A 27183-nucleotide genomic window follows, 5' to 3' on the forward strand; every position below is an offset into this window, starting at 1 on the left:
CATATTATTATAAATAAATAATTTTTGTTTCTTATAATTTATAATTAAGAACTTTCGTATTTCTAAGTTTCTTACATAATATATTTAAATTAATGCATCTTTTAAGAAAAATCATGTGAATTAATTTTTTCATATGAAATTACCTCTGGCAAATTGAGTACACTAGTCCTTTACTCCAAAAATACCCATACTCTGGTAGAGAATTATACATAACTTCCTTTTTTTTTTTGCAAAAAATAGAAATTTTAATTTTAAACTATTACGTGAAACAATTTTTAAACACAAATTGTTCGATGATAGTATTGAATTTATTTGATTTCATCAAATAGCTATGTAGTTCTAAAGCAAATTGTTATAGTGTCCAAATGAACTGCGGTCAAAAGCACGTACCTACTTGTTATTTTAACATTTAAATTTTAAAATTAATGTGATATGCATTTGCAATAAAATGGAATATAAAAAATGTAATCAGTCAAAGCGTGATGTAAAATGTGCTATTTTACAAATCTACTTCTATTTTACAATAGTTATTCCTTTATATATAAATTTAGATCTGAAGTTATCAATTATACAGTTTTTCTAAAAAAAAAATTGTTCAGGAGGGGAAAGGGTAAATTTGAATATCCAGGGGTCGTTTTGAAGGGTTAAAAATATCAAATATTGAGAAAAAATTGAGAAATGTTAATTATCTTAAAAAAAATTTGTTTATTTTTTTTTTATAATTTTTTCAATGCGAAATATCCTTCCTTTCAATTTGGTCTTACGTATATTTTATGTAACATGTACATTTAACCATATAAAAGTAAAATTTAGACAGATCTGAGTCGCCATTAACAATTTCAAAAATTAGTGAAAGTTATGAATTGTTTTTATAGTTTTTTGTGACGGAAAAGTAAGTAAATGCTCACTTTTCAGAGTTTGCAGAATTTACAATTTGTTTTTGGTTCGAACACAGTAGTTAGTCAAAAGATACGAATTTTCAAGAAGGGCCATATTTTGGAAAGAGAGGATATAAAAAATATATTCTATAGAAAAATAATATTTTCATAAAATCTATTTGTGTACAAAATATAGTCATTCGATATTGAACTGAAAAAACTTTATCAACCATGTTGATGAAGAGTCTTTATCAACAAACAAACAAGCAGACAGAGTGAAACAAATTAGAGGTTAGGTTTTTATGTTCAAGCCACAAAACTGAAAGGCTGACTATTTTCTCGTTAGGATAAAATTATTAACTTATACTGCTATTATTATTACTGATTAATTATGCAATAATACATATATATGACATTTATACATACAATGTATTTATAATATTTATAAATGTAATAAATGTATGTATAATATATATGTTACAATGCGCTATGTATTATTATTATTTACAAAATAAACGAAAAAACATGCAATCTTGCAAATAAGATTTTGTTACATTTAGAATAAATTATGAAACTATTCCAAATTGTTAATGATTAATAGGCCATCTTTTAAGCGTTAAGTGTTTAAATATCATAAATAAAAGTACATAAAAATCACAAATTTGGATGTAATTTTTATTTGTTGATCGATTATTACATGTTGTTTAAAATATTGCTTAACGTTTTAAATATCGTTTTATGGAGGATTCTTTTGTTATTTATAAATTATTGACACTGTTCAATATTATGTTTCAATAATAGATTTAATTCTCAATTTATTCATTCATTCTGAAGTTATTATATGACCTTAAAACGTTGTTTTAATTAAATGTAATTATGTACAATTTTTAATTAAAAAAAAATTAATATGATTAACAAACTTTAATAAAAATTTACTAAAATAAAAATATTTAGAAAAATATTTTAATTAGTAAACAATTTTTTTCATTTTATTTTTCATTTTACGGTAGGCTCATCACCTACCTCGTATATTCAATGAAGCAAGAAACTGATTCATAATTATCTACGATATCATGCACTAGCCCTGTGGTGCTCTCAGGAGCGAAGTAGGATAAAAAAACAAAATTTTTTCATGCACTTCATATTTTACTGAATTAAGTTAATTGTTAAACTATAAAAAAATAAATATTATGCTTATGCGCACTTCCAGACCACATATTTTCTGTTATCCTGCTCTTCATCCCTTAAGATTAATAATAGATGATAAGAGAAGGTCTTTTTTTCCAAATAAATCTTTTAACCAGCTAAAATTAATACAAATTTAACACGTGCCTTAATTTAATTTTTTATGTATGAATTTCATTTGTTGGGTGAATAAAAACAAAAAAATTGAGCATTATCTCTAAGTATAATATATTTTTATTTATATTAATATATCAAGTGAATTTTTTTGAAGTTTTTTACATTTTTTACATATTTATTTACCTTATACCTTACAATCTATATACACCATATCTATGCTGTTCTGTTTTTTTCTTATTTGTAATAAAAGTGTTCTGTAGAAATATACATATCACTATTTGTTTTTATTCTTAAATCATAGGAACGATAAAAATCTTTATTTAAAATAATTTTAAGACACAAAAAAAAAAAGATATAAAATTTTTTTTAGTTAAAATTTTTTTTTTGTTTTTTATATTTTATTTATTTATTTATTTACTTTTTTTTTCTTAACAAAATTAAAAATTCAGACTAAATAATTCATGAAGTACAAGATGTTTTTAGTATTCATTGAAAACGAATTCCGGAAATATGTATGTATGTATACTATATACACGATACACGTAGATATTGTTGCTTTCCTTAAGGATTTTAATAATTTTTTTTTAAGAAAAAAAAATAAGAAAATCATTTACAAAAAAAATAACTTATTTTTATTGCGTAATTAAATTGAATAGATAACAAATTTTGAAAATAAAAGTGAAGAAAATTATAATTTATAATTATTATAAAAAATAATTTCGAAATATAATAATAAAAACATTGTTATATTCAAATTATAATAATTTTAATAAATGCATAAATTTTAAATTAATTGCAAAATATAAAATAACTGTATTTAAAATTAAAGTAAAATAAATAATTTTTTTTAGCATGTTTAAAATAACTACGGTTTAAAATTCGTTTCTTCAACTGTAAAACTAAAAACTTATCTTAATGTTATTATGTTTGACTAAAGGTACGTTAAACCTTAAAAATTTAACTGATGTGTTGTTTCGGCCTGACAACGTCTTTTGTTTTACATATTTTATTTACTGTTTACTAGAAATAATTTATTTATAATTCTAAATAAAACTAAAGAATTAATAATTATATTTGATATGGGAGTTTCATTATAAATAATTATATAATTTTTTCAAAGATAACAACGTTCATTGGCTGTATAAAAAATGGCATTTGAGATCTTTGTATAGAAATAAATATAAAATATTTAAATCAACAATATTAGATTCTTTAAGATATAATGATCATCATTATATATAACTTTAGTGCAAGAGCCACTTTTCAGATGAAAATTTCAATAATCGTCCAAACAGGGCAAAATTGTATATTTTACTGCAAATGCATATAGCGGTTATTATTATAACTAAAATAATATCGTAATATCAGATTCTCGTATTATCCCTACTAATACCGCTACCTGTGCTTAATTCTACTTACATATAAAAGCAATATGCTTCCTTTTTCTCCTTCTCATTAATTAGTACAACGTGTAGTGTAATGTGCAGTGTATAGTAATTCTAATATAATAAAAAATGACCCTTATTATGAAAAAAATATATCGTACGATACACGATATTTCTAATAGAATTGAAATAAGAAATATCGTGTATCGTACGATATATTTTTTTCATAATAAGGGCCAATATAATTAATCTTATAACAACAAATTTTAATATAAACAAATTTGTAATATAAAAATTATAATTAAATTATTAATTTAAATAAAATGATTTAACATTAATAAAAGTGTTATTTATAAATCACATGGTGGTATAATCATCTACTTATAACCACCATATGTATTGTACTTCGTAAACTTTTCTCTTCAAACTCCCATTTGAATTGATCTTACTCCACACCACGAAATTTAGCGCAATAAATAAATTGTGGCCATTCTATAACGTTATTTTGCTATAAAATAACCACTATTAACATAAATGCGCGAATCAGCAAATAATTTTCAAAATACCCGTGAACAATTTTTTTGCGTTACAAAACCATTTTCCTATTTATGATAATTTGTCAAAGAGTACCTTACAATTATATAAAAAAGCGAAGCACAGGTTATTAACTCTTTCATAAGTTCTAAATTAATTCATCTAAACTAGTTTTTTTCAGCATTAAAATTGAATGCGAAATTGCTTGACAATATTGTTTCTAATAAGTAATAAATTTACAGGAACCTTCTTCGAAAATCATTTTATTTAAAGATTCTTATTTTTGGTGACTATTTCCTAATTAAAATTATATGTAACACCAAAAACTTAATTATGTATTCAAAATTTTCAATGTCATTTAATTTTTTTTTTTTAGAAGAATGAAGAATGATAACAGTAAAAAAAAACTCGTGTTTCAAATTTCTTAAAACTCGTGTTTTTAATATTTGTAAATAAAGTGTTTTAAAAATATTTATTATTAAATAAAGCCATATGGTGAAATAAGAAGCTTCCAACGTGCTGTTTTACAAACTCTACATACCCATGTAATTTTTATTTACTTTGTTTTCTTTGTTTTTTTTTTGTGTTTTTAAATTTGTTATTGTAAATAATATTCGAAATCAAATAATTCAGGTCGAATATCATTGTTTATATTATGCGATTTGAAAATCAGTCACCGATAGCATTTCCTTTAAAATTTTTTGTATATCTTTTTATTTTTTTAAATATAAATATACACTTTTTTTAATTATTCAAAAGTAAATTTGCATAATGTTGTCATTAAAACAATTTTAACTAATGCATCCTTATATAACTATGCAATTGATAAGCATGTAGCACGAGATTCTTTCCAATGGAACATTTTATTAAAAATTTGTGGTTTTTTTATTTTTTTTTCTTATAATAAAAACCGGTTTCAAATTAAATTCTTGAATGAAATTAAAAAAAATTGAAGTATAGATTTAGCTCTAGGATACTCGTGCGAAAATTTGTTGCTTTAATCATAAAAATATAAAGATAGCATGGTAAAATATAGTTACACGATTGTAGATATAACTGGAAAATTTGCAGCAAAAAGTCTTCACTGCATTGAACCATTTATTTATGTAAAATCATAAATGATTTTAATTTAATTTGGAGTACTTTAGTCTAAATAAACATAACTCATGTTTATACTTAAAATTTACATATTCCTCTACATCATAAATGAAGAACTTAATTTAATATAATTTTGAGAGTCACAATATTTAAAAGTAACATAAAAGAAAAAGAAATGTTGAATTGAACCACAAATCATTTAAATTTTTTTTATGATTGTCATGGAACCATCCACAGAATTGTATCATAATTACAAAATGCAATATTACCATTATTTAACATACTGAGTTGACTTTTTATGAAAATAAACCTTAATATATGGATTGTTTTGAAGTATACAACGCATAAAAATGTAATTTGAGTAAATTGCACCTGAAAATATTTACGAAATCTTGAAATCTTCATGCCATCTAACAAGAATTTTATTTTTATTCAGAATTTTTATTGTGATTGAATATTTTCTCAGTGGCGTTATATACCTATCATAATCTGTAAACACAATCTGTAATTTAAATTTTATTTTTGGTTAAAAATATTAAATTTAGCAAATCATAATATACTCGTATGTATGATTTTTTTTTTAGTTTTTTAAGAACATCAGTCAACAATTCATAAGAACATCAGTCGACAATTCATTATCATGAATCTGCGAAGGTAGCGCAAATTTATTATTTTATTTTTCTTAAATTGTACACCCCATTTTGAAAAATTTACCTCGACACTGATTTAGAAAAGAAAAGATTGAACAAAAAAGAAACTAATAAATATTATGTACGTTGTACCTACACAATTTTTTGACATTAATTTGAATTGATTTCCCAAAATTACGTTTCCAGTAATTACAATGCGTAACACGGTTAACTAAAAAATTTTTGTTAAACAACATCATGTTATGTTGGAAGCCTGTTCTGGAACTATTATTACATTTTGGTAAAAAAATTTTTTTGTTATTATATTTTTGGTAATTTTTCTTGTTTTTCATTGCAAGAACATTAAGTTATGTTAAATAAATTAAGATTTACAAAGCATTGGAGCAGAACATTTTTCATAAAAAGGAAAAGGAAAATTGACTCAAATACATATATGCATACATAGTTAGGTAGTATATATGTATATATATACTATTATAATAAAAGTATATAATTACTTTGGTTGAGTAAAAAGAGAAATGCTTGTTAAATTGACTGGTTTTGATTTATTTAAATGTCAAATTTTCAGTTTTATTTAGCGGTGTATGCTAAAAGTGAATACAAATTTTATTTTCGTATAAAAAAAGGGAAAACTTGTAAGAACTAAAAATTAAAACCATCAATTATTTTAAATGATGAGAATTTTATATTAAAATTACTTAGTATATTTTGTATAAACGTATTATATATATATATATATATATATATATATATATATATATACATGTGTACCTTTAGTCGTTGTATTGTAATTTTGTAACTTCATACACCAGCCTGGAATTTAAAACAATTTTGAAATAGAAAGTAATTATAACAATATTGGGAGTTCTACTCTAATTGTTCTAGCAAATTCTTGTGAGTATTTTGTATTCTGCTGTTATAATTGCATTTTGTATTTAATTTGTAATTTAATACATTTGTATATACATATGTATATACGCAAATGGTTTTTAAAACAAAATCACGATAACTGAAAACATTAGAACAAAAATAGAATAAATTCTTTCTATATTGTCTTTCTTGCGAATTTTTATATAAGCTTTATAAATTCCTTTTTATTATTAAAATATTTTATTCTTCATATTTACTAATATTTCGCATAATTTTCGTGTTATAGACTTAAACATTTATTTTGAACAAAATGAAATCTTTTATAAATACACCAATTTATACGCTTCTACTGTCAGTTATTATAAAACCTCAAATAATTTCATATAAATTGAATTTCAAATTAAGTGAAAATAATAGTTCTGGCCTAGTAAAAATGGTATGAAATCGTAAAAGTGATTCGAAATTCGTGTAAAATATGATGTAATCGATAACGTCAAATGCCGGTCGTTAACAATTGCATCTGACGTTCGCAAACCGGCAAACAACAATTTATGCCAAAAAAAAAACTTTTGCATTTTAACTTTTCTACATAGCAACAAATTATTTTTGATTTGAATATTTCTAGAACAAAATTTTATTAAATAAAATTAGTTATTTTCTTCAAAATTTTTCATTTTGCACAAAAAACAATATCAGCAGTTGAATTTTTTTTATACGAAAATACTAAAAAATTTTAACAATTTGATAGAAAAATTTACATTCTTAGCTAAGTGACTTTTGTTTTTTGCATTTTGGTTACAATACAAATGTGGATGTTTTGGTTACAAAATAAAATGTAGACATCTGTTGACAGCTTTAAAAGTTACATTGCTTTTGTTGAATTCAATATCGATTAAGAATCTAATGCGTATTTTACATTATCGATTAAACCTATCATGTTACATGAAATTACTAAAGAAAATATTATAATTTATATATGTATTCTAAAGAGGCTGTGATTTTCTACATGATACATTAATGAAACTTTATAGTTTTAATAGAAAAATTGGAAAGTTTTTGGAATTAATTTTTATTGAAATGAAGATAGCTTGAAGGTGTTTTTGAAAATTCAGTACTGAGCAGAGTACAGTTCTAAGAAAAAACAAAAAAAAAATCTTACGTCAAGTAGTGAGAAATAATCTGAAGTGACAATACTGTTTTATCGGGAAGGTTACTAAGAAGGGAAGGGAACAAAGAAAATGCAACTTCCAATTTTTTTTTATATTTCTTCCATAACTAATTTGAAGCACTCGATTTTCAAAAATACTTTCTCGACATTTCTTATTAAACTAACACACTGCATGTAAGAACTTACTGTTAAAAAAATAAGAACCGAATGTTGAAAATCAAAAACACTGTGACTTTATTGAAATTTTGCATATTTGTTTGGTAAAGATATTTAATTTTTTTCTTCCTTCATTTTTTTCTGTATTTAAGAATTTGTATTGATATTAATTGCCAGGAAGGATTTGTATTTTTGCTTCATTAACTACAACTACAAATGTTAATCTAAACCTAGGAAAAAAAGCATTCGTTACAGCCACAACAAAAAATTGGGTGAAAAAAAAGTAGTAAAGCAATTAAATTTGATAATAAACAAAACAATCTTACATAAACATGCACTTAATATATATATGTATATATAAAGAACACGTGAACGTATTTTTCATTGATTAATAAAATATCCCACTCGAAAATTGTATTTCTTCTCATTCTAGGAAAAAATAATCGATTCGTTTTAAAGAATCTTCATAAAACTCAATTGTATTGTTTTTATATACAACATCCTGCTCCTTTTTTTTTTAACTAAAAATTTAATGTTCATTCAAGCAGAACACTCAATAGTCATAAAACTATATGCCATTTTTATATATATATATATATTATAGGGAATGTGTAAAAAGGCTTTTTGATTTTTAAATCTACCGCTTTATAGTAAAAAAATACTAGTAATCTATCCGTAAATCCTTTTTTTCCCAGTTTTTCTTTTTCTTCTTTTTTTGCTTTTCTAGTTAAACAAGTTTCTTGTGTGTAGTACAAATTATATTATCAAATTGAAGAATCAGTAACATAAGCAATTTAGTGATTATATTATATACCCTTTAAAGCCGAAGTGTTACCTAATTAATGTTTACATATACAACACTTAATTTATTATATTATCACTTATATAGCTGTTGTTTTGAACCATAATTATTAATCTTTCGAAAAACTATAATATTTGTATATGTATATGCCTATGTACTAATGTAATTCATATGTACATATATACATATATAGTAGCATTTTTCTAAAGTAAAATTATATAACTGAAAAACATGTAAAGTTACCAAAAGGTCATTTTTAAAAAAGTGATTTTTTTTAAACAAATAAAAATAATAATGACGTTCACTCATTGACGTATTATTGCAAAAAAAAAAGGCACAAATAAAATAATCTTTGATCCAATTAGTGAACGACCGAAGGAAATTTTCGATTTAAAATTGTAAAAAATTGACAATATTCTAAGTTTTTTATTTTGTATTTCGAAAATATTTAAGAAAAATTTTTTTTTTTTAAATCAAAATAAAAATTTTTTTTAAATGTCACTTGTTAAATTTTGCTCGGGGAAGAAATAATTTATGAACAATTAGCACTACGAAGGAAATTTTTTTTACATATAAATTATTGTTGCAAAATCTCGATGCACGAGATTTTGCACTAATCAGTGAAGACGCACAATATTTTATTATCGTAATTTGAATAAATTGTGGAAGAAAATTGTTCATATTCTTTTATATAGTTTTAAGTTTTTATAAATTAAATACATGCATATGCAATCTTTAATGTCAATATACTTATAAGTCAATTAGTTATGTTTCAAGTGCAATTTAAATCCAACACGAACCATTTTTACAGTATATTTTACACGATACATCTGGTTACTTTATATTTCAATTGTTATTCATTGATATTATAATAGTAATAATAATAATAACACATTGCAGTACATTGGAGGTAGTAAACTGTTAACATTGTTAAATATTCTTGTTGTATTCTCTGTTATTACAATAAAGGAGTAAATAAAAAATAAATCAAAAGCAAAAAAAAAAACTTCTGGTTAACTATCACAGCTAATAAATCTATAAAACGAGTCCATTCACCACAGTGTAAGGTAATAAAAAAAAACACGAAACAAAACAAAAATACAAAACTTTTCTAGCAATAACATCAACTTTACTTACTTATTTCACTCTAAGAAGTAACCAGTTCACCTGAAAACAGGAATCTCACTTTCTTTTAGAGTATACATATGTACATATAAATAACATATCTTTTGCATAATCAGATGTTGTTTTCTTTTCATAATATATATACCTACATATTATATACAATGAACGTATGTGCATATTATTATCTTAAACTATGCATGAAAGAACAAAATTTTCATTCAATTTATGGACAAACAAAAGTATTGTATATTAAGATGATGAAAAGAGAGAAAGAGAGAGATGAAGAGCGAGAAAAAAAAATTGAATCAAAACAAAGTAAGTATTATATAAGATTATCATTTTAGTGATTATAATTCACTTCAGGTTAAAATGCGATCTTCATGCGATAGTAAGTTTACTTAAAAGAAAATTAACAACAAACGGCAATAATAATATAATGATAACAACAACAACAAATAATAATAAGAACATTAAATGTCAAAGTTTTGTTGTTTTTATGTTTTTTTTTCTTTTTATATTGCAGGCAAGTGTGATGCGCATTAAGTTTTATGTTTATGCAATTTCAAGTTCAACGAGTTGAAAGAGAATGTTGAAAGTTGATGAGGAATAAAAGAAAAAGAAAAAAGAAAACAAAAAATTATTTAAAATAAAAATGAGGAAAAGAAATGTCATGATAGAATTTTCTTTTTTCTTTTAATCGGAAATTAGTTGATTTTCTTTTTGTTTTAATATGAAATGATGATTAATTTTGTTGTACTCGTAATCATGTAAATCTGGATATGTAGAAAGGAATGTGTAGTTTTTTTTTCATTTTCTTAACAATAATATGCGACAAATTATTTTAAAGTTAATAATAGTTATATAATAAGTATATGCTTACATACATACATCAAGGACCGGAAAACAGTTATAACTTATTTTCTATTATATTTCATGAATTATTATAGGCTGTAGTTGCAATAAAAATTCTGATAATAATTCCTTGTACCTTTTATAGAAGTTATTTTTTTCCCAAAGTTTCTTCAATTGTGGAAAATAATGAATAAAGAATATAGTAATTTATTGATATATTTTTACAATACCTTTAGTTCTGATATATTTATATATACATGTACGTATATATGTATTAGTATATATGCACAAATGTTTATAATTAGGGAACTAGGGCAGTATAATATATGTTTATATGATTGCAATTATGTTCATATACGTATGTATGTTATATATGCATACATAAAATATGAATATTTATTTTGAAATTATTGTATATAGGGAATAGGTAAATGTTATTTTGATAATATTCTAGGGAATAGGTATGTATTTGTTACATAGCAAAAGAAAATTGATAATTTACGCAATGCTAATAAATTCCTAGAATTCTTCTTTAATATTCAATATATGTATTTAGTAATTACATCTTTGTGCAGACATTTCTGTTGAATTTATTCGTCTGAGCTAACAAATATAGATAATTTGGAATTCCATTTCAAAATAGTATTTAAGCTTATGCAAAAATGGTTTCTTATTTTGCATTTATTTATAGTTTTTTATAAAGTATTTGCTTTATATACATGTATATATGTATATATATTGTATGTATTTTATTTTGACATTTCCTCTTCTCCATGGTGTATGAAAAACTCTTTTTTTTTCAAGCAATTTTTTAAAATTCTATTTTTTTTATTAGATGTTATAATTATTATTTGTGTACAGGGAAAAAAAAAGAAAAGGAATAACTAATCTATTTCTAACAAAGTAATTGATATGGAAAAATATAAACAAATAATAAAAATATTAATGCACATAATTAAAATAATTTTTTTTTAGATCAGTGTCTAGGCTTTGAGTTTTCGAGATTTGTGCAATGTATTAAGGATTTTAAATGAAAGTCAATTATAAAGTCTTGATTACTTTATATTCATTTAAATTAGGAAAACTATTTCAATCTGCCAAAACTAAATGAGATTAAGATTAAATGACAGAGGGATTTCTACGCATTTATGTATCAGAGCAAAAAAAAGGAAAATAAAATTATTTTCCTCCAACTGACCGAATCAAATTCTCGATATAAAATTGTAAAATAATTGCTCGAGGAAAAATTATTTGTGCACTATGTTTTTGTTAAGAAAATATGCATTAAGGAAGAAAATTTTTGTAGATATGAACAGTTGTTGTAACGGTGCAAAGTTTGCTTTGATACATCAATTGTAAAATACACAACCTTTTGCTTTAACTAATGAAGACCCACAATTGATTTTTGAATTCTCAATTGATAAATTAAGTACAAAAAACTCACCAAACTCCTACTTGAGTGAAATTTATAAATGTACTTAAATTTTAATAATTTTCGGGAATTCTTCAAAATTCAAATACTTGTTTTTTGTTTTGTACATAAAAATATAATCCTTGTTATAATAGATAGATATTGTAAATTTTTTAGGAAATTGTCGGAACAAAAATAAGATAAAAAAATAAAAAATTAGAATAATTGAAATTTTTTGTCTTCCAAATAATAGGCTATTATTTTTCAAGTCCCTCTTATTAGCCCTTCAAAAACTGTTTGTTTGAATTAATTCTTTGTAAACAAAACATAGAAAACAACGTTTCTTTTTTTATTAATTGGTAATAATAATTCTAATTAATAATTACAAATATGCCCGACACTGATTCAATGCTTTATGATTTCACGTATAACTTTATAGGTAAACAGCAAACAATTTATAAACGTATACATATGTCAAATACGTATATATACATATGTACATTATGCGTACATATATGTATGTATATTTAAAGTTTCAAAATTAGATTTGAAGTTAAAATTCTCGTTTTATTTGTTAGTGGTACATATGTCGGTATATAATGCATATATTAATAACATTTCTTTACAGAACATATTATAGCGATTACATAAATCCGGCAGAGAAAAAATTTTTTACTTTCTAAGATATCTTTCATTTTCGAAAAGAATAAAATTAAAATAATTTATAAGTATAAATATGTATATATATATACACATATATAAGATTTATATAAATATATTTCACATTAATTACGTCAATCTGAATTATGTTTTGATTCTATAATTATTATGTAGCATAAAATACATAAACAACATTATATATGTAAGTATACATATATGGATATAAATTTGAATGAATGTTATGATGAACTCGATTATTTGGGAAAATTGAAGAAAAATAAAATATCATATAAAACCAGACTTTAAAATATCAAAATAAATAATAATAACAATAACAACAGCAACAATATCAGAACCAAACAGCAAAAATTATACAACTTTCTTTAATTAATAAAGCTGGTTTTTACTGGACTTTTTTAAATTCATTTCCTGGTTCTGGCAGAATGCACAAAGAACAAGATTTAGATAAAAAGAAATTGAAAGAAGAAAAAAAAAAAGAAATAAATAGAACAAAAAACAAAAATTTATTATAAAATATGAAAAATTTAATTACTTTTAACTACGTCAAAGTCATTTTCACATAAGACGCTTATAAAGGCAGAAAAGAATTACATAATCACGTAAAAATCAGTTTAAATAATTTGAAAAATTTTTGTGTTCATTTAAATTTTCTTTTTAAAAATAAATATAGAGCTATAAATTTGGACTTTTTTTTTCATGTGTAAGAAATAATGAAAATTTTATGAATTTATAATTTATACGCTAAAACAAACAAATGAAATAATTTTCTTGATGTATATACGTTTTGTATTACATAACAATCAATAATATAGAATATTTTATGATAATAATAAAGAAAAAAATAATTTTTGAAACGATTTAAATTGCTCAATTTCATTTGATTTCTGCAATTTTAACAGAGTAAAAAATAATTGGAAAAATTTGAAATTATCTAAACATAATTAATCTGAGTATTACGTTTATTTTGGAAACAGTTGAAATATTACGAATATGAGAGCAAATATTAAAAATATTTAAAATTATTACGAATTCAAATACAAAATTCTTCTGCAAACTTCTTCTGACTACAGGAATTAAATAAAAAGACATTGATATAATATTTTTGCTTATTTATTTTATATAAAACTATTACCAACACACTTACAAATTTAGCTTCATGTTTGTCAATCATCTTTATTAAAAAAAATGCAATACTAAAAAAAAATGTGCATTTACTCTAGAAATAATACAAAAGACTTAGGAGGGAAACTTCGTCTTTTCTTTTAATACTGAAAGGGTACTGAAGTTTGTGAATCGTCCCCACAGAATCTTGCAAGTGCTCCCAATTTCCAGGCCCAGGCTACTGTGATGCCTCCCAAGGCAGCAGTGCTCCGGCAAGACTCTGCTAAGAGTTCTTATCTAATTGTTGTTCAAGCCTATCATCTTCTTAGATCGCTTCTGGCCATAATCTCTCAGAAGCTACTTGGCCTGCCGCAACCCCTGAAAACTTTTCCACGGACGGTAAGAGGTTCGATTCCGCAAATGTGCTAAAATTTTAGCTGTTTTCCTCGCCAGTGCGTCAGCTATTTCATTTCCTTCTACGCCTACATGGCCTGGCATCCAGCGCAGACAGATTGCGGTTGTGCCTACTTAAATACTGAACCTCTCAAGACAAATCCACATTACCCCTGAATCGAGAACCAATTCAGCGGTCCGTTGTAAGTTATCATAGTGCGGAAAATACTTTTTTACTTATGTATTCCGAGAGGTGTTTTATAAGGGATGATGAAATATTTCTCAAACTTTCGCATGTTCTCTTAACCAAAAAGTAGTGCAAATATCGCAGATTTCAGTGCAATTTCTTACTATATAAACATTAATTTCAATAAATTTTAATACAAAAATTGCATTGAAAATGAAAACACGTGTGTTTATTGCTCTATATATAAAAAAAGACTTGTAAATAATTTGTTTTCTTCCTCTTCGATTAACACTTTCTTTATGATAAAGTTTCGAATTAGGAATAAAATTTAGAATAAAATATCTTAATCAAATAAATTACCTATATTACCTGTGCCAATAAAATATATTATTTTTAAATTTGTAATTCAATAAATAAAAATATAATCTCAAAAAATATAGTTAAAAATAATAACGATTATTATCACAATATAATACTTATTGTGTCTTTCTCTAAGATTGAATATTAAAACTTTTATTATAATATTTGACGCCATATAAAATAATATAAAAATTAACAGCTATAAAGCTGATAATCCCATCGAATTAAAATTAATTTATTATAAGAGTGCTAAAAAGCTATAATTTTAAAATTTATGTTATGTTTTCATTATCTTTCATTTAAATATGTATTAAAATTAATTTATTCATATACGAAATTTTTTTTTATATATTTTCTTTTACATTTTGGTAAAAACCAAAACCCAAACAAAATTTAATTTTGGTCTATAAGCGAAAGAAGAGAAATTAATATAATCTATGGGTAGAATATACTTGATTCATGTTTTTTTTTTCATTTTTAATATTATTTGTTGTTATAGTTATTATGCGCCTCATCTTCATTCTAATTCTATTTCTATTATTCAAATTTAAATATTTCATTATGTTGATTTTATAGGATTCAATGACTGATCAACATTGTAGAAGCGTGACTTGATTTATTGATACGAGTATATACAAAAGCAAAACTCTAAAATACTTTTAAATAGAGAAAACAACTAAAATAATACTGAAAAAAAAAAATATTAATACGGCGATTTTTCTATTTATGAATTAAAAAACAAAAATAAAATATGATTAGAGTTGAATTTTCTTATATTTTGAAGTTCATTTCACTTTTTTATGCAAAATTTCTATATAAATGTTATGACCAATTTCGATTGTAAGTACCTTAATTCTTTTTGTGAATATAAATCTTATATATATGTATATATATATACTAAAAAGCCTAATAATAAAAACTTTCATATATAGTTAAGATTTGAGGAGTGTGCGACTTTTTTTTCATTCATTTATGTTTCTTTTTCATTTTAATGGATACGTGAAGATTTTTGAGAATGTTTTTTTTTTTCCTTTTTTTTTTTTGTAATAGCACCAAAAACTTTTAAAACAATTAAGTTTTCGAATAACAAATTGTAATAAAATCACTGAGTGCCTTACATCAACCATAAAGCCATGTTAAATATAGACTTTTAGAATATAAAATAGGCTTATAAAATTTAAGCTATTGTAAAACAAATTAGAATAAAAGTCTTTTTTTATCACTTCTTATGTCTAAAACATCAGCTGATTAATTTCATTTATTCCAATTTTTCTATGTTAAAATTTTATTAAATTTATTTTGAACGAATTTTTTTCTCTATTTCTTTTTTCTGTTCTCATGAAATATTTTTCAGCTGTTTTCAAGTGAATATAATTTTTCTTTTGTTATTCTGTTAAGCTTAAATAAATTATGAGAAAATAAAAAATTTTAGCATTTAATTTATGTGTTTCTATAAATATTTAAATAAGATTTCATTTAAGGGATAAATTATTCGAATAATTTAAAAAAAAAAAAAGTTTAGAATTATAATGGGTGAGATGAGTATATGATTTTTAGAAAAATACAATTTTTGTTTATTTTAATTTTTAATCGAACATGTTGCGAATTAATAAAATTTTAATTTTATATAATATTGTATGTATGTATAAAGTGGATTAATTTATGTACATTTTGAGTATTGTTAATACATAGTAGCTGTAAAATTTTAAAATATTAAAGAATAATTCTTTTATTTGAATACATATAGAAGAAGAAGCATAATAAAACTCCTTCTGTCTCGTATTAAAACAAGGATATTTTTCAAAAACAAAACGTGAAAAATTTAGTTGTAATATAGTGCGGAATTATCTATGATAATAGTGCTCAATTTTTACGAATTTTGTTCAAATAGAATTATTTCTCATATGCATATTTTTAGTGAATTACGGAAAATTATTGAATGACTATTGACTTCAAGAAAATCCAACAAAATTGTAAACGAAAATAAGAGTAGCAAAATAAACAATAGTATAACTTTGAGTTTATAATAAAATTTTTCCCGACCCTATTATATATATACAAAATTAAAACTGTATTAGCTACAAAATATTGAGTATAAATATTTTAACAATTTAAAGAAAAAACTTCATATTAAATTAATTTTGATTTGAAACTTAATAAATTTTTGTTCACTTATTTTTATGATTTTCAATACATTTACATTTGGTACATCTTGTTCTTAGTGCTAGCATGTAGGAAAAACCAAACATTGAATATTACAGGCATTGAATTCGGGACTGGTTACATTGATATTCTTAAAAATTTCAATTATTTAGGATTAGTAACAGAAATATATACTTAGTTGATATGATCTTACTTCATACATACCGATTTACTACTCTATAAAATTTGCGAAATCCCAATATCTAGAACCGTCGAATTATTAGAAAAGTAAGAATGTTATATTTCCTAACTACATATATTCTGAAGCAACTAAATTAAGTAACGATCTAACTCAATACTTATTCTATCATAAAATTATTTCTTTATTATTTCTCCTAAATTTATGCAAAATTAAGAGAATTATTTTAATAGAAAGTTGTTATTATTTAGTGACACAAATCTTATGTACATATATACATAAAATTTTAATTCTAGTCTTAAATTATTAACGACACATTATGCTATTTTACAAGCCGTGGATTCATCGATAATTTTTTATTCAAATTTTATTTAAAACAAAAATGTAAGTACAACATTACTGTTCACGAGTAACACAAAAATGTAACAGACCAGCACAAAATTGAGAGAAATAATATGTCATGGGAGCGTTCTTTCTCAATTTATTCAATATTTTTTGACAGTAAGTTCTATATATTATGACAGTTTTAAGAAATTAAATATAAAGAAGGTTATCATGTAATTAAAGAAAGTTTATATGTATCAAAAAGTTATTGTCATGTTGTTTAAAAAGATATAAATTTTGCATACTCCCTTATATATATGCTTATTGGTGCGACATTTCTTTTGTTTCTTAATTTTATTACACAATCCTACGAGTATTAAAGATAAATTCGTTTAAATGAATATTTTCGCATGATTTATTCTCAATTTTTTTAAATTAACAAAAAATCGAGAGTATAATTTTTTACACGGAGAATTTTATCTTTAACAGACCTATTATATCCGTACATAACATGAAACTGTTTCTATATTAGATCCTGTTAGGAAATTTATTTTTTTCCCCCATCTAATAAGAATTATTTATATAAATATAATCAATACATCTAAAGCTTAGATTTTATTTTATTAAAAAAAAAATAATGATGTAAAATTCTAAAAATAATTATATAATAACTTTTTCTTAATTAGTTTGATGTTTTAAAGTTGAAAAAAAAAAAGTAAGACAAATAAATTTAAAAAAATGTCAACTTTGTATATTTTAATTTATGATTAATACTATTACGTTTCTGTTTAATAAAAAGAAGAAATAAAAGACGTTTTTAAAATTAATATAATTAGGTCGCTTGAAGTTTGATGATCCCTTTTATAAGTTCGTATCTTTCATAGTTGTCGAAGACAGTGTTAAGCGCCAAAAAAAAAAACATTTCAAATTTATATAGAAAATTTTATCTATGTATAATTTATTCAAAACGCAATATAATCGAACCACTTTTACTCGATTTTAAAGTTGGTAAGTAATTTTTAAATAAAATATAAGTACCTATATATTAGAAACGATTAATCTTTTCAAAAATAAAATAAAATTAAAAGCGGTTTCCATAAACGCTATACTGCAAAGACATAACGTGGTGAATATGCAGTATGTTTTTAACTATTTTATAAAAGTAAAGGAGCTTAAATGATTTAATAGCGCTATACTTATACTAATTTCGCTATATTGCTAAAATTGGCCATGTTTATGAACAAATTAGGTTAATGACATTTGTTTATTGGCACAAATATATCGCAGTTTTCGCTATATATCGCGATATACTGCGTTTATGAGAAGACACTGCATTTTTTATAGATGAAACTATGTATTTAAATGTTAATTATAAAATTATGATGTTGCAAGTTACAAGCAAAGCTATGAAAATCATTTAATTCTTTATTTAAAAACAAAATCTTTTAAAGTTTCCACAAAAATATTTAAAATCAAATGCGTCCAATTGACGCTAGTCATGAATTACAATGCGACATGACGTACGACTCATAAATATCAATATACGTTGTCGACGCAACTAATTATTATTTTAGTTATTTTTTGCACTTATCTAAAGGCTCGAATGATGCATAACTTTTTTTTATATTTGATAAAATGGACTACGAAGAAAACATTTTAGTTTGGAAATCTTAAATCTTCAGTTTAATGGCAGATAATTGTCAATTTCAAAATCAAGCGAATGACGTGATTAATACGATCATCAAATTTTTGACATACTGGGAAACGGTCTATCATCTCTCTTTAAATTTTAAAAAATTTTCTTACCGCATTCAGAATCGATTAGGTTTAGATTGGATAGAGCTGATCTCATGCCATTTGAGTCATCCTAGTTCTATTTTTTGCTTTGATTTTGATTGACATCATGGGTAGAAAATGCTTTTTCACATATACTCAGTTCATGAAATACTCAATCTTTCGAATTAAAACATTTATACAGTAATATTTAACTATCAATTTTAAATAAAATGTATATACGCTAAAATATATATTTATATATCAAATAAATGAAAGATCAATTTTATAATGCGTTACTAAGTTTACAAAATAACGAGTGTCAACGACTTCCTAAATTATATAAAACGCATATTCTGATTTTTCTTTTTTTTTTGTCGTAAATTTAAAAGATTAAATTCTTTTTGCATAATTTATTCAAAAAAAAATACTTACCACATTTTTTGTTAAACGTCTGTCTTAAATTTTTTTTGTTCATAATAAATCAAATATTAAAAAAATTAACTTTTTTTTGTGTTTTTTTTTTATTTATATTTTTTAACTTTTATTCAAACAAGATTTTCAAGTTCAAGAACAGTTCTTATAGTTTATAAGATTGTAAATTTAAACATGCCATAGGTGAAATTAATGCTTTCTCTTAGTTAATTTTCTTTTCGAAAGTAAAAAATTAAAATCAAATAATATATATATATGTTTATATATAATATATATAAAAGTAATATATGCATACGTATACACGGTATATGTAAAGGAGAGTAAAAACTAATAAAGGCGAAAGGTGTTTGGGTTATTTGAAAATTATTGGAAAATAAAATGAAAAATTAATATTCTCAAACGAAAATATTATTATAGAATATTTTGATTAAATAAATTTGATTTATTTAATTACATTATTAATAAATGTTATATGTATTCAAAAAGTACTTGAAAAATTTAATAATATTTAAAGTACTATTTAATAGTACTTGAAATATTTTAATAACTTTCGATTTAATAATTGGACGTTTATTTTATATCAGTGATTCTCAAATAGACCACATTTGAATTTAATAACTAAATTAATTAAATTTAAGAAGAAAATATGAATTTAATTAAATAATTTTTTTATTTATTGCTTGGTACTGCGTTAAAAATTTAACTCTATCGAAAAGTGTAGTGATGGAGTCTATCAAAAATTTAAAAACACGACAACGTGGCTACGAGAAAAAAAAAAGGTTGAGAGCCTCTATTTTATATGAGTTTAAAAATTTCAAAAAGTACATATGTAGATATTTTAATTAATTATTAATTTTAGAAAAGATTTTAAAAAAAATAATGTAGCAAATATTTCCGGTAGAAATTAACTTATAAAAACATTAAATGTTTGGATACTAAAAAAATAGGTATACCTAGAAGTCAAAATACATATATGAAAAGTTAATAAATGCCGAGAATTTTTCACCAATGCCGGTCATTCTTCTTGTAATGAGTAAAAAATGAAACGGAAAATAAGTTAAAAAAGAGTAAATTTTATTTGAAATCCATTTTTCCTTAAGTTTACATAAACGCTTTGAGCTTTATATTGTAATTTTATTTATGTAAAACCATAGGTATTAAATCTATCAATATCTTACTAAAGACGTTAAAAATTTTTAAAATCTTTGATTATATATAGCAATAGCTTAAAGCTGATTGAAACAAGAAAATAAATTATTAAAATTATACATTTTTACTTCTACTTGGCATCCACTTTGTTCTATATTTTGCATATTTGCTTGATTTAATTAAGTCAAGCTTGATTAAAGAATTTATAAATGTACGCCAAATATTTGAGGGATGTCTCGGTCTTCTTAACAACTGCATATTTTCTTAGAGTGTGTTCTTACCCATTCATACCCATCCTCTCCTTCGGATCTGCTTGTTGTCCGTACGTTTCTCGCCTGTTATTACCTACCAATTTATTGGTGATTAATATTATATAAGTATTCTTACTTTTTGTCTTGTTCATTTTATTTTAAATCTAGATATATGTACATATATTTGATGTCAAACACTCATAACTATTATATTTTCAAAAGAATTTTTTGTTACTTAGGAAGATTAAATCTAGGAAAAAAATAGAAACTTAGGAAAAGTAAATCCGTTCTTTTCAACGTTTATGAAATTTAAAAAATGTTTTCTTGTTTTGCTACAGTAAATTGACAAAAAATACCACTTTTTCGACTTTGAGGCTTAGAATGTTTCGCCGGCATTTCAGGTATGAAAATATTTTCTTACTAAAAAGTAGCGATTAAATTTAAGCTGAACTTTTTTTGGTATGTCAAACTTTTTTTGTTAAGTTTCCCAAAAATGAATGGTAGCCAAAAAAAATCACTGCGAAACGCAAAATATTTTTAACTATTTTATAAAATTAAACCTAATTGCGCTATATTTGTATTAACAGAAAATGATTACGTTACTATTAATTACATTACTTATTAATTAAACAACTAATACAACGTGTAGTAATTCAGTAATTATATAATATTAATAAATTTAAATTTCATATAATTCTTAAAAAATTAATATTTTAAAGGAGATTTTTTTAATAAAAAATTGAATTTTAAGCATGTTGCAATGCAATTTTTTCTTGTATGAATGAATATTTTTTTTATTTATTTTTTCCTTCTATAATTATACATTCTTATAATTATAGGCACAACATAAATTTTCAAGGGTTTTATTATATTAAGAAAAGCGCTCATGTTAAATTTTTTTCGAAATGTTACCAAAAATTTAAATTACAGATTAATATGTAATATATTTTAGTATGTCATATTGTAATTAACATAAATGAAATAGAATTAAATGTATATAAGTCTATGTATTTGTATATTAATTGAATATCTACTTGCAGGGTATCGGTACACATCTTATATATTATGTAAGAAATTGTTCTTTTGTTTTATTATCGGCATTATATACATATATTTTTTTCTTATATATGTTATAAATATTGTATAATATATTTTATTCCAGCAATCTTCCCCTTTTATTTCTATCATATTATATTATATACGTTATAGTCTTCATATATTTATTTAAAACGTAAATATATATGTACACATATACATATTTTTTATTTGTCAAATCTTTTTCTTTTGATTCGTTAACAATTTTAATTCTTTTTTCTTTATATTATGTACATATTATACTTTCTGTTTAACACGAACTTAAATAAGCAATAACAAATTTGTTTCTTTGCAGTTGCTATTACGGTAACCTAGGATAAGGTACATAAGGAATAAAGCAATTTATTAAAAATCATAGTTTTAATTTTTAAAATTCATTTCTTTTAATTCAATTTTATATTTTGTGTATACATTTAAACATATACGATTTTAACCATATCCGTTTTAATAATTTTAACATAAAATTTGAATAATTTACAAAGTCTATACATATACCTACAAATTATAGTACTATATATTTAAAAATATTCATAATATACGGACATACATATATATGTACATAAGTGAGATAAATTTAACTATAAAATGAAAAAATTAAGGAATTGATTATCATCGCAATTATATTAAAATTAAAATAAAGAACTTTTAGAAGCACAAAACTTTTGTAATAAACTCGTAAGAAAAATTCATTAATAAATATTGTTTTATTAATACGGAGGCAATAAATATCGTTATAATGATGATGATTCTATTGGATCAAATAACTACTATAATATTTTCAAATTTATTGAACATCTCATATTTATTCATCACAATTTCCATTATTATTTGGATATTTTTTGTACCAGTTAATTGGACTAGAGTAAGTAAATTTTTTGAATAGTTTAAATAAAATTACTTTATATTAAATTTTTTATAATTTTTTTGATAAATTTTATCAACAAAATATATTATGCAATAAGAATTAGTTTAGTTGAATGTTTTCTTTTTGATTTGAATTTTGGGACAAATAAATTAACGTCATAGAATTTACAATTACAATAATTACTATTCAATAAGTATTGAATATAAACCAGCTTAGAAAGAAATTTTTGAGCTTGATTTTTAAATAAATGTATACATATATGCTATTCTTTCTTGTTTTTGTAAAGAAAATTAGTCCAAAACTGTAATATAAAGTTTTAAGGATTCGTGAGGATAATTTATGCTTTCATATACGTGCCCCTATAAATCTTCATAAAATATTTTTCCCAATTGAGTTCAATAATTGCGTTACTATTTCCAAAAGAAGCAAAAAATCGAGTCTATTTAAGTCCTTATGTTAGCAGTCTTACAATTTTAGAAATGTTTAAATCACATCTAAAAAAAAACACTCTCCAAATTATGCAATATTAAATTTATAGTTGTTTTACATTAACAACTTTAAAATTGTTTAATTATCACTAATCTCCATCAACCATTTTCATTGCAAGACCATTTATTAACAGTCTAATCATGTATTTCACTTTTTCATCTCACCTCTTGTTCACACTCAATTGGGAATTCTCCTTTTTTTCTGCTATATATTTCGTTTTTCCAAAATACCGCTACTCAATTTTTCAATTAAACTTTTGCATTATTTCTCAGATTATCGACTGCACCTGATATTAATTAAATTTTGTATATATATTTGCAAAAAAACGAAATACACAATACAGAAAAATTGTTCTCATTCACCTTATTTTCACTTAGCGAGTAAAATAGTGAGATTCGCAATTATGCCCTAAGAAAACAATCATTTTCAATTATTCGTAAAAGTAACAAAGAGTTGACATACAATCACTGCACTCTACGTTAATCTCACTTTAATATATGGGCTGACATATCAAGATTTTCAATTTTCCAATCTAAGTAACCACATGTTAATAAAATGTTTTAAGTGAGTCTTCAAAGAAATTAAATGGTCTCGTTTCAAAGAAACAAAAATATAAGTGCATAATAACTATTATTATGCATACGATTGAATTTTAATTTTTCAGGTTCCTGCTACTGAATATTCAATTAAAATTTTATGATAAATTTTTCATACGAAAACAATAATTGAAATAAAACTTTGAGAACCGTTAAAATACCTGTAAAAAAGCGATGTGACAGTTTGATAAAAAACAAAATTAATATTAGGTAAACAATGATCACAAATTTTATATTTAAATTTATTTTTCATTGGATATTATGAATAAACTTGTTTTTTTATTAAATATTAATATTTAATTTCCCATTTTCATATATTCAAATAATTTGTTCTTTTTTTTTTTGTTTTTTAGGATTATTTCGAAATTTCATATAACTTCGCCGTAAAGAACATCAAAAATAAAAATAATGTAAAAAAACGTGATATAATAAACAGAATTCGGCGTTTACGCAAAATTTCAATGGATAAATCAATTCCACCACCATTTCCCAATGGGTGGTATGCAATTGAAGAATCAAAAAACGTTGCAGTTGGTCAAGCAATTAGTGTATCCTGTTTAGGTATTTATGCACTTAATACATACATTTACAGCTATTAGAAATGCATAAATGAATAAATAAATCAGTTTTATTTTTGTAATTTAAATAATGTAATAGAAATTTTATTATTCCAAAAAAATCCAAATATAATGCAGGTGAACAGTTTGTTGTTTTTCGTTCAACAACAAATATGCAAATTTTTGTCTTAGATGCATATTGTCCTCATATGGGTGCAAATTTAGGTATTGGTGGAGTTGTTATTGGAGAAAAAATTCAATGTCCCTTTCATCACTGGAGTTTTAATGGTACTAATGGCGAATGTTCAAATATTCCTTACAGCTCTTGTAGTAAGTGTTAATTGAAATAATTTTTCTATAATATATAAAAATATATATTTTTAAAATTTTAATTTTATTCAAGAGCCCAAATCTATAAAAATTAAAAAATGGGTTGCGAAAGAATGCAACGACTACATATTTGTATGGTATAGTAAAGAAGATTGTGAGAATTTACAATGGGATCTACCTATAATTGACGAAATCGAATCCAAACGTTTTGTTTATCATGGAAGAAATGAATTTTTGGTTAATTGTCATGTATTTCATTGTAGTTCAACATTGTATAATAGCATATTAAATTTTATTTTATAACTCCTAGATTCAAGATATACCCGAAAATGGAGCAGATTTAGCACATTTTTCTGCAATTCATGGGGATAGTTTGATAGCTGGAAACCAGCCCCAATTCAAATGGAGTGCATGCTTAGGTCATCATAATTGGAATGCAATGTAAAGGAAATTACTTGAAATTAGTATTGAGCAACAAACTAAAAATAAATACACAGTTGAGAATTTATTTAAAAATAAATTAATTTTTTTTATAAATTTAGTTGGTTACCGGAAACAGAAACAAAACATCTTTCCAAAATATTTTTACAGCATTCAATGAGACTTTTTGGCAAAATAGACATTTGCTCAATGGATGTATCTGGAAATCAGGTTCGTTTTTTTATTATAAATATCATACATTTTTACTTAATATCTATATATATATATATTTGTATATGTAGGTTTATTATCTAATAGACATACATATGTACAAATTTTTTGTAGAAGAAAAGCTATAAGAATTTAATTCTCAAATAGATGAGATCAATGACCATCAATAATGAATTAAAATACAATCAATATTTAAAGAAACTATTTCGATAAATTATGGTATTTCTCAGCACGTAAAATGCAAAATTTCCAAAGTATTTTCTTAATAATTTCATAACATTATTCTAACAATGTGAGCCTAAAATCAACTAGGAAATATCAATTATATTTACCATAACTTTAACTACGATTTAAAAGAAAACTTCTAAATGGTCTGGTCTATAAAAAAAAAATACCTAAATACATAGGAGTGAATAATCTAGCTGTAATAAGTTTGCACTATAATAAAACTAATTGCTTTCAGATTGGGCCAGCATTTGTTGTACTGCATATCAATACTGCCTTTGGATCAATCATTATAACACAAGTTGTGACACCGATAGAACCTCTAACACAAAAAGTTGTTCACAGATTTTATGGATCAAGATTATCGGCACCATTTATGAAATTTTTAATATTTGCTGAAAGTGTAATGGTACATTTACCTTTTATAATATAATTCTTTTACCACTTTTAACATTTTATAAACTTACACCTTTTTCATGAGTTATTGGAAAGTAAAAATTTTGTATGATTTTTATTCTGGTAGCTTAATAAAATTTTTGTGTTCTGATTAACAAAATCGAATTCCGAATTCGATTCTTAAAAAATTGATAAGTTTATTTAGCAAAATATTTATAATTGAGTTAGAAAATCCAATATAGAATATCAAAAACTTAAATTTGTCTTCTTTCAATTTTTGAAAATCAAATTTATTTCAAAAAATATAAGCAACATACATATGTACTTTTGCATTTATTACACATTTGGATAAGCATAAAGAATCTATTATTGGTGTTCACAAGATGCTTTAACTGTAATTCGCTTACCAGAATAAAAAAATCAAGAATGAGGTGTTCATTTCAGCTAACGTCTCCACATCAGTAAAATCTTGTGTAGAGGAAAACATTTATGCAACAAATTTATTTTTAGTTTGAAAGAGACATGAATATTTGGAATCATAAGACGTTTGTCAATTCCCCGTGTTTAGTTAAAGAAGACCGATTAATTAAATCATATAGGAATTGGTTTGGACAGTTTTACTCCTCCAATAGTAAGACTTTTAAAGAGGCTTATGAAAGTTCAGAATGGTGAAAAGGTTAGGTTTTTAAGGTTAGGCACTCAACAACATAACACAGTTCATTATAAAAATTTTTGAAATGAATAATGGTGCGT

The 27183-nt window shown here is 23.4% G+C and overlaps 1 protein-coding gene across 1 annotated transcript; it reads left to right on the forward strand.

Moving 5' to 3' along the window:
* The first annotated feature begins 448 nt into the window (after positions 1-448).
* LOC129605773 (cholesterol 7-desaturase nvd) lies at positions 449-27102 on the forward strand. The gene is made up of 8 exons (XM_055515701.1): positions 449-484; positions 24625-24832; positions 24967-25158; positions 25232-25407; positions 25469-25599; positions 25701-25809; positions 26273-26443; positions 26941-27102. Exons 1-8 carry the CDS (start codon positions 449-451, stop codon positions 27100-27102), a joined length of 1185 nt encoding a protein of 394 aa, XP_055371676.1.
* The last annotated feature ends 81 nt before the right edge of the window (positions 27103-27183 follow it).

This window comes from Condylostylus longicornis, unplaced genomic scaffold, assembly GCF_029603195.1.
Source record: "Condylostylus longicornis isolate FDR11 unplaced genomic scaffold, ASM2960319v2 ptg000014l, whole genome shotgun sequence".
NCBI lineage: Eukaryota > Metazoa > Arthropoda > Insecta > Diptera > Dolichopodidae > Condylostylus > Condylostylus longicornis.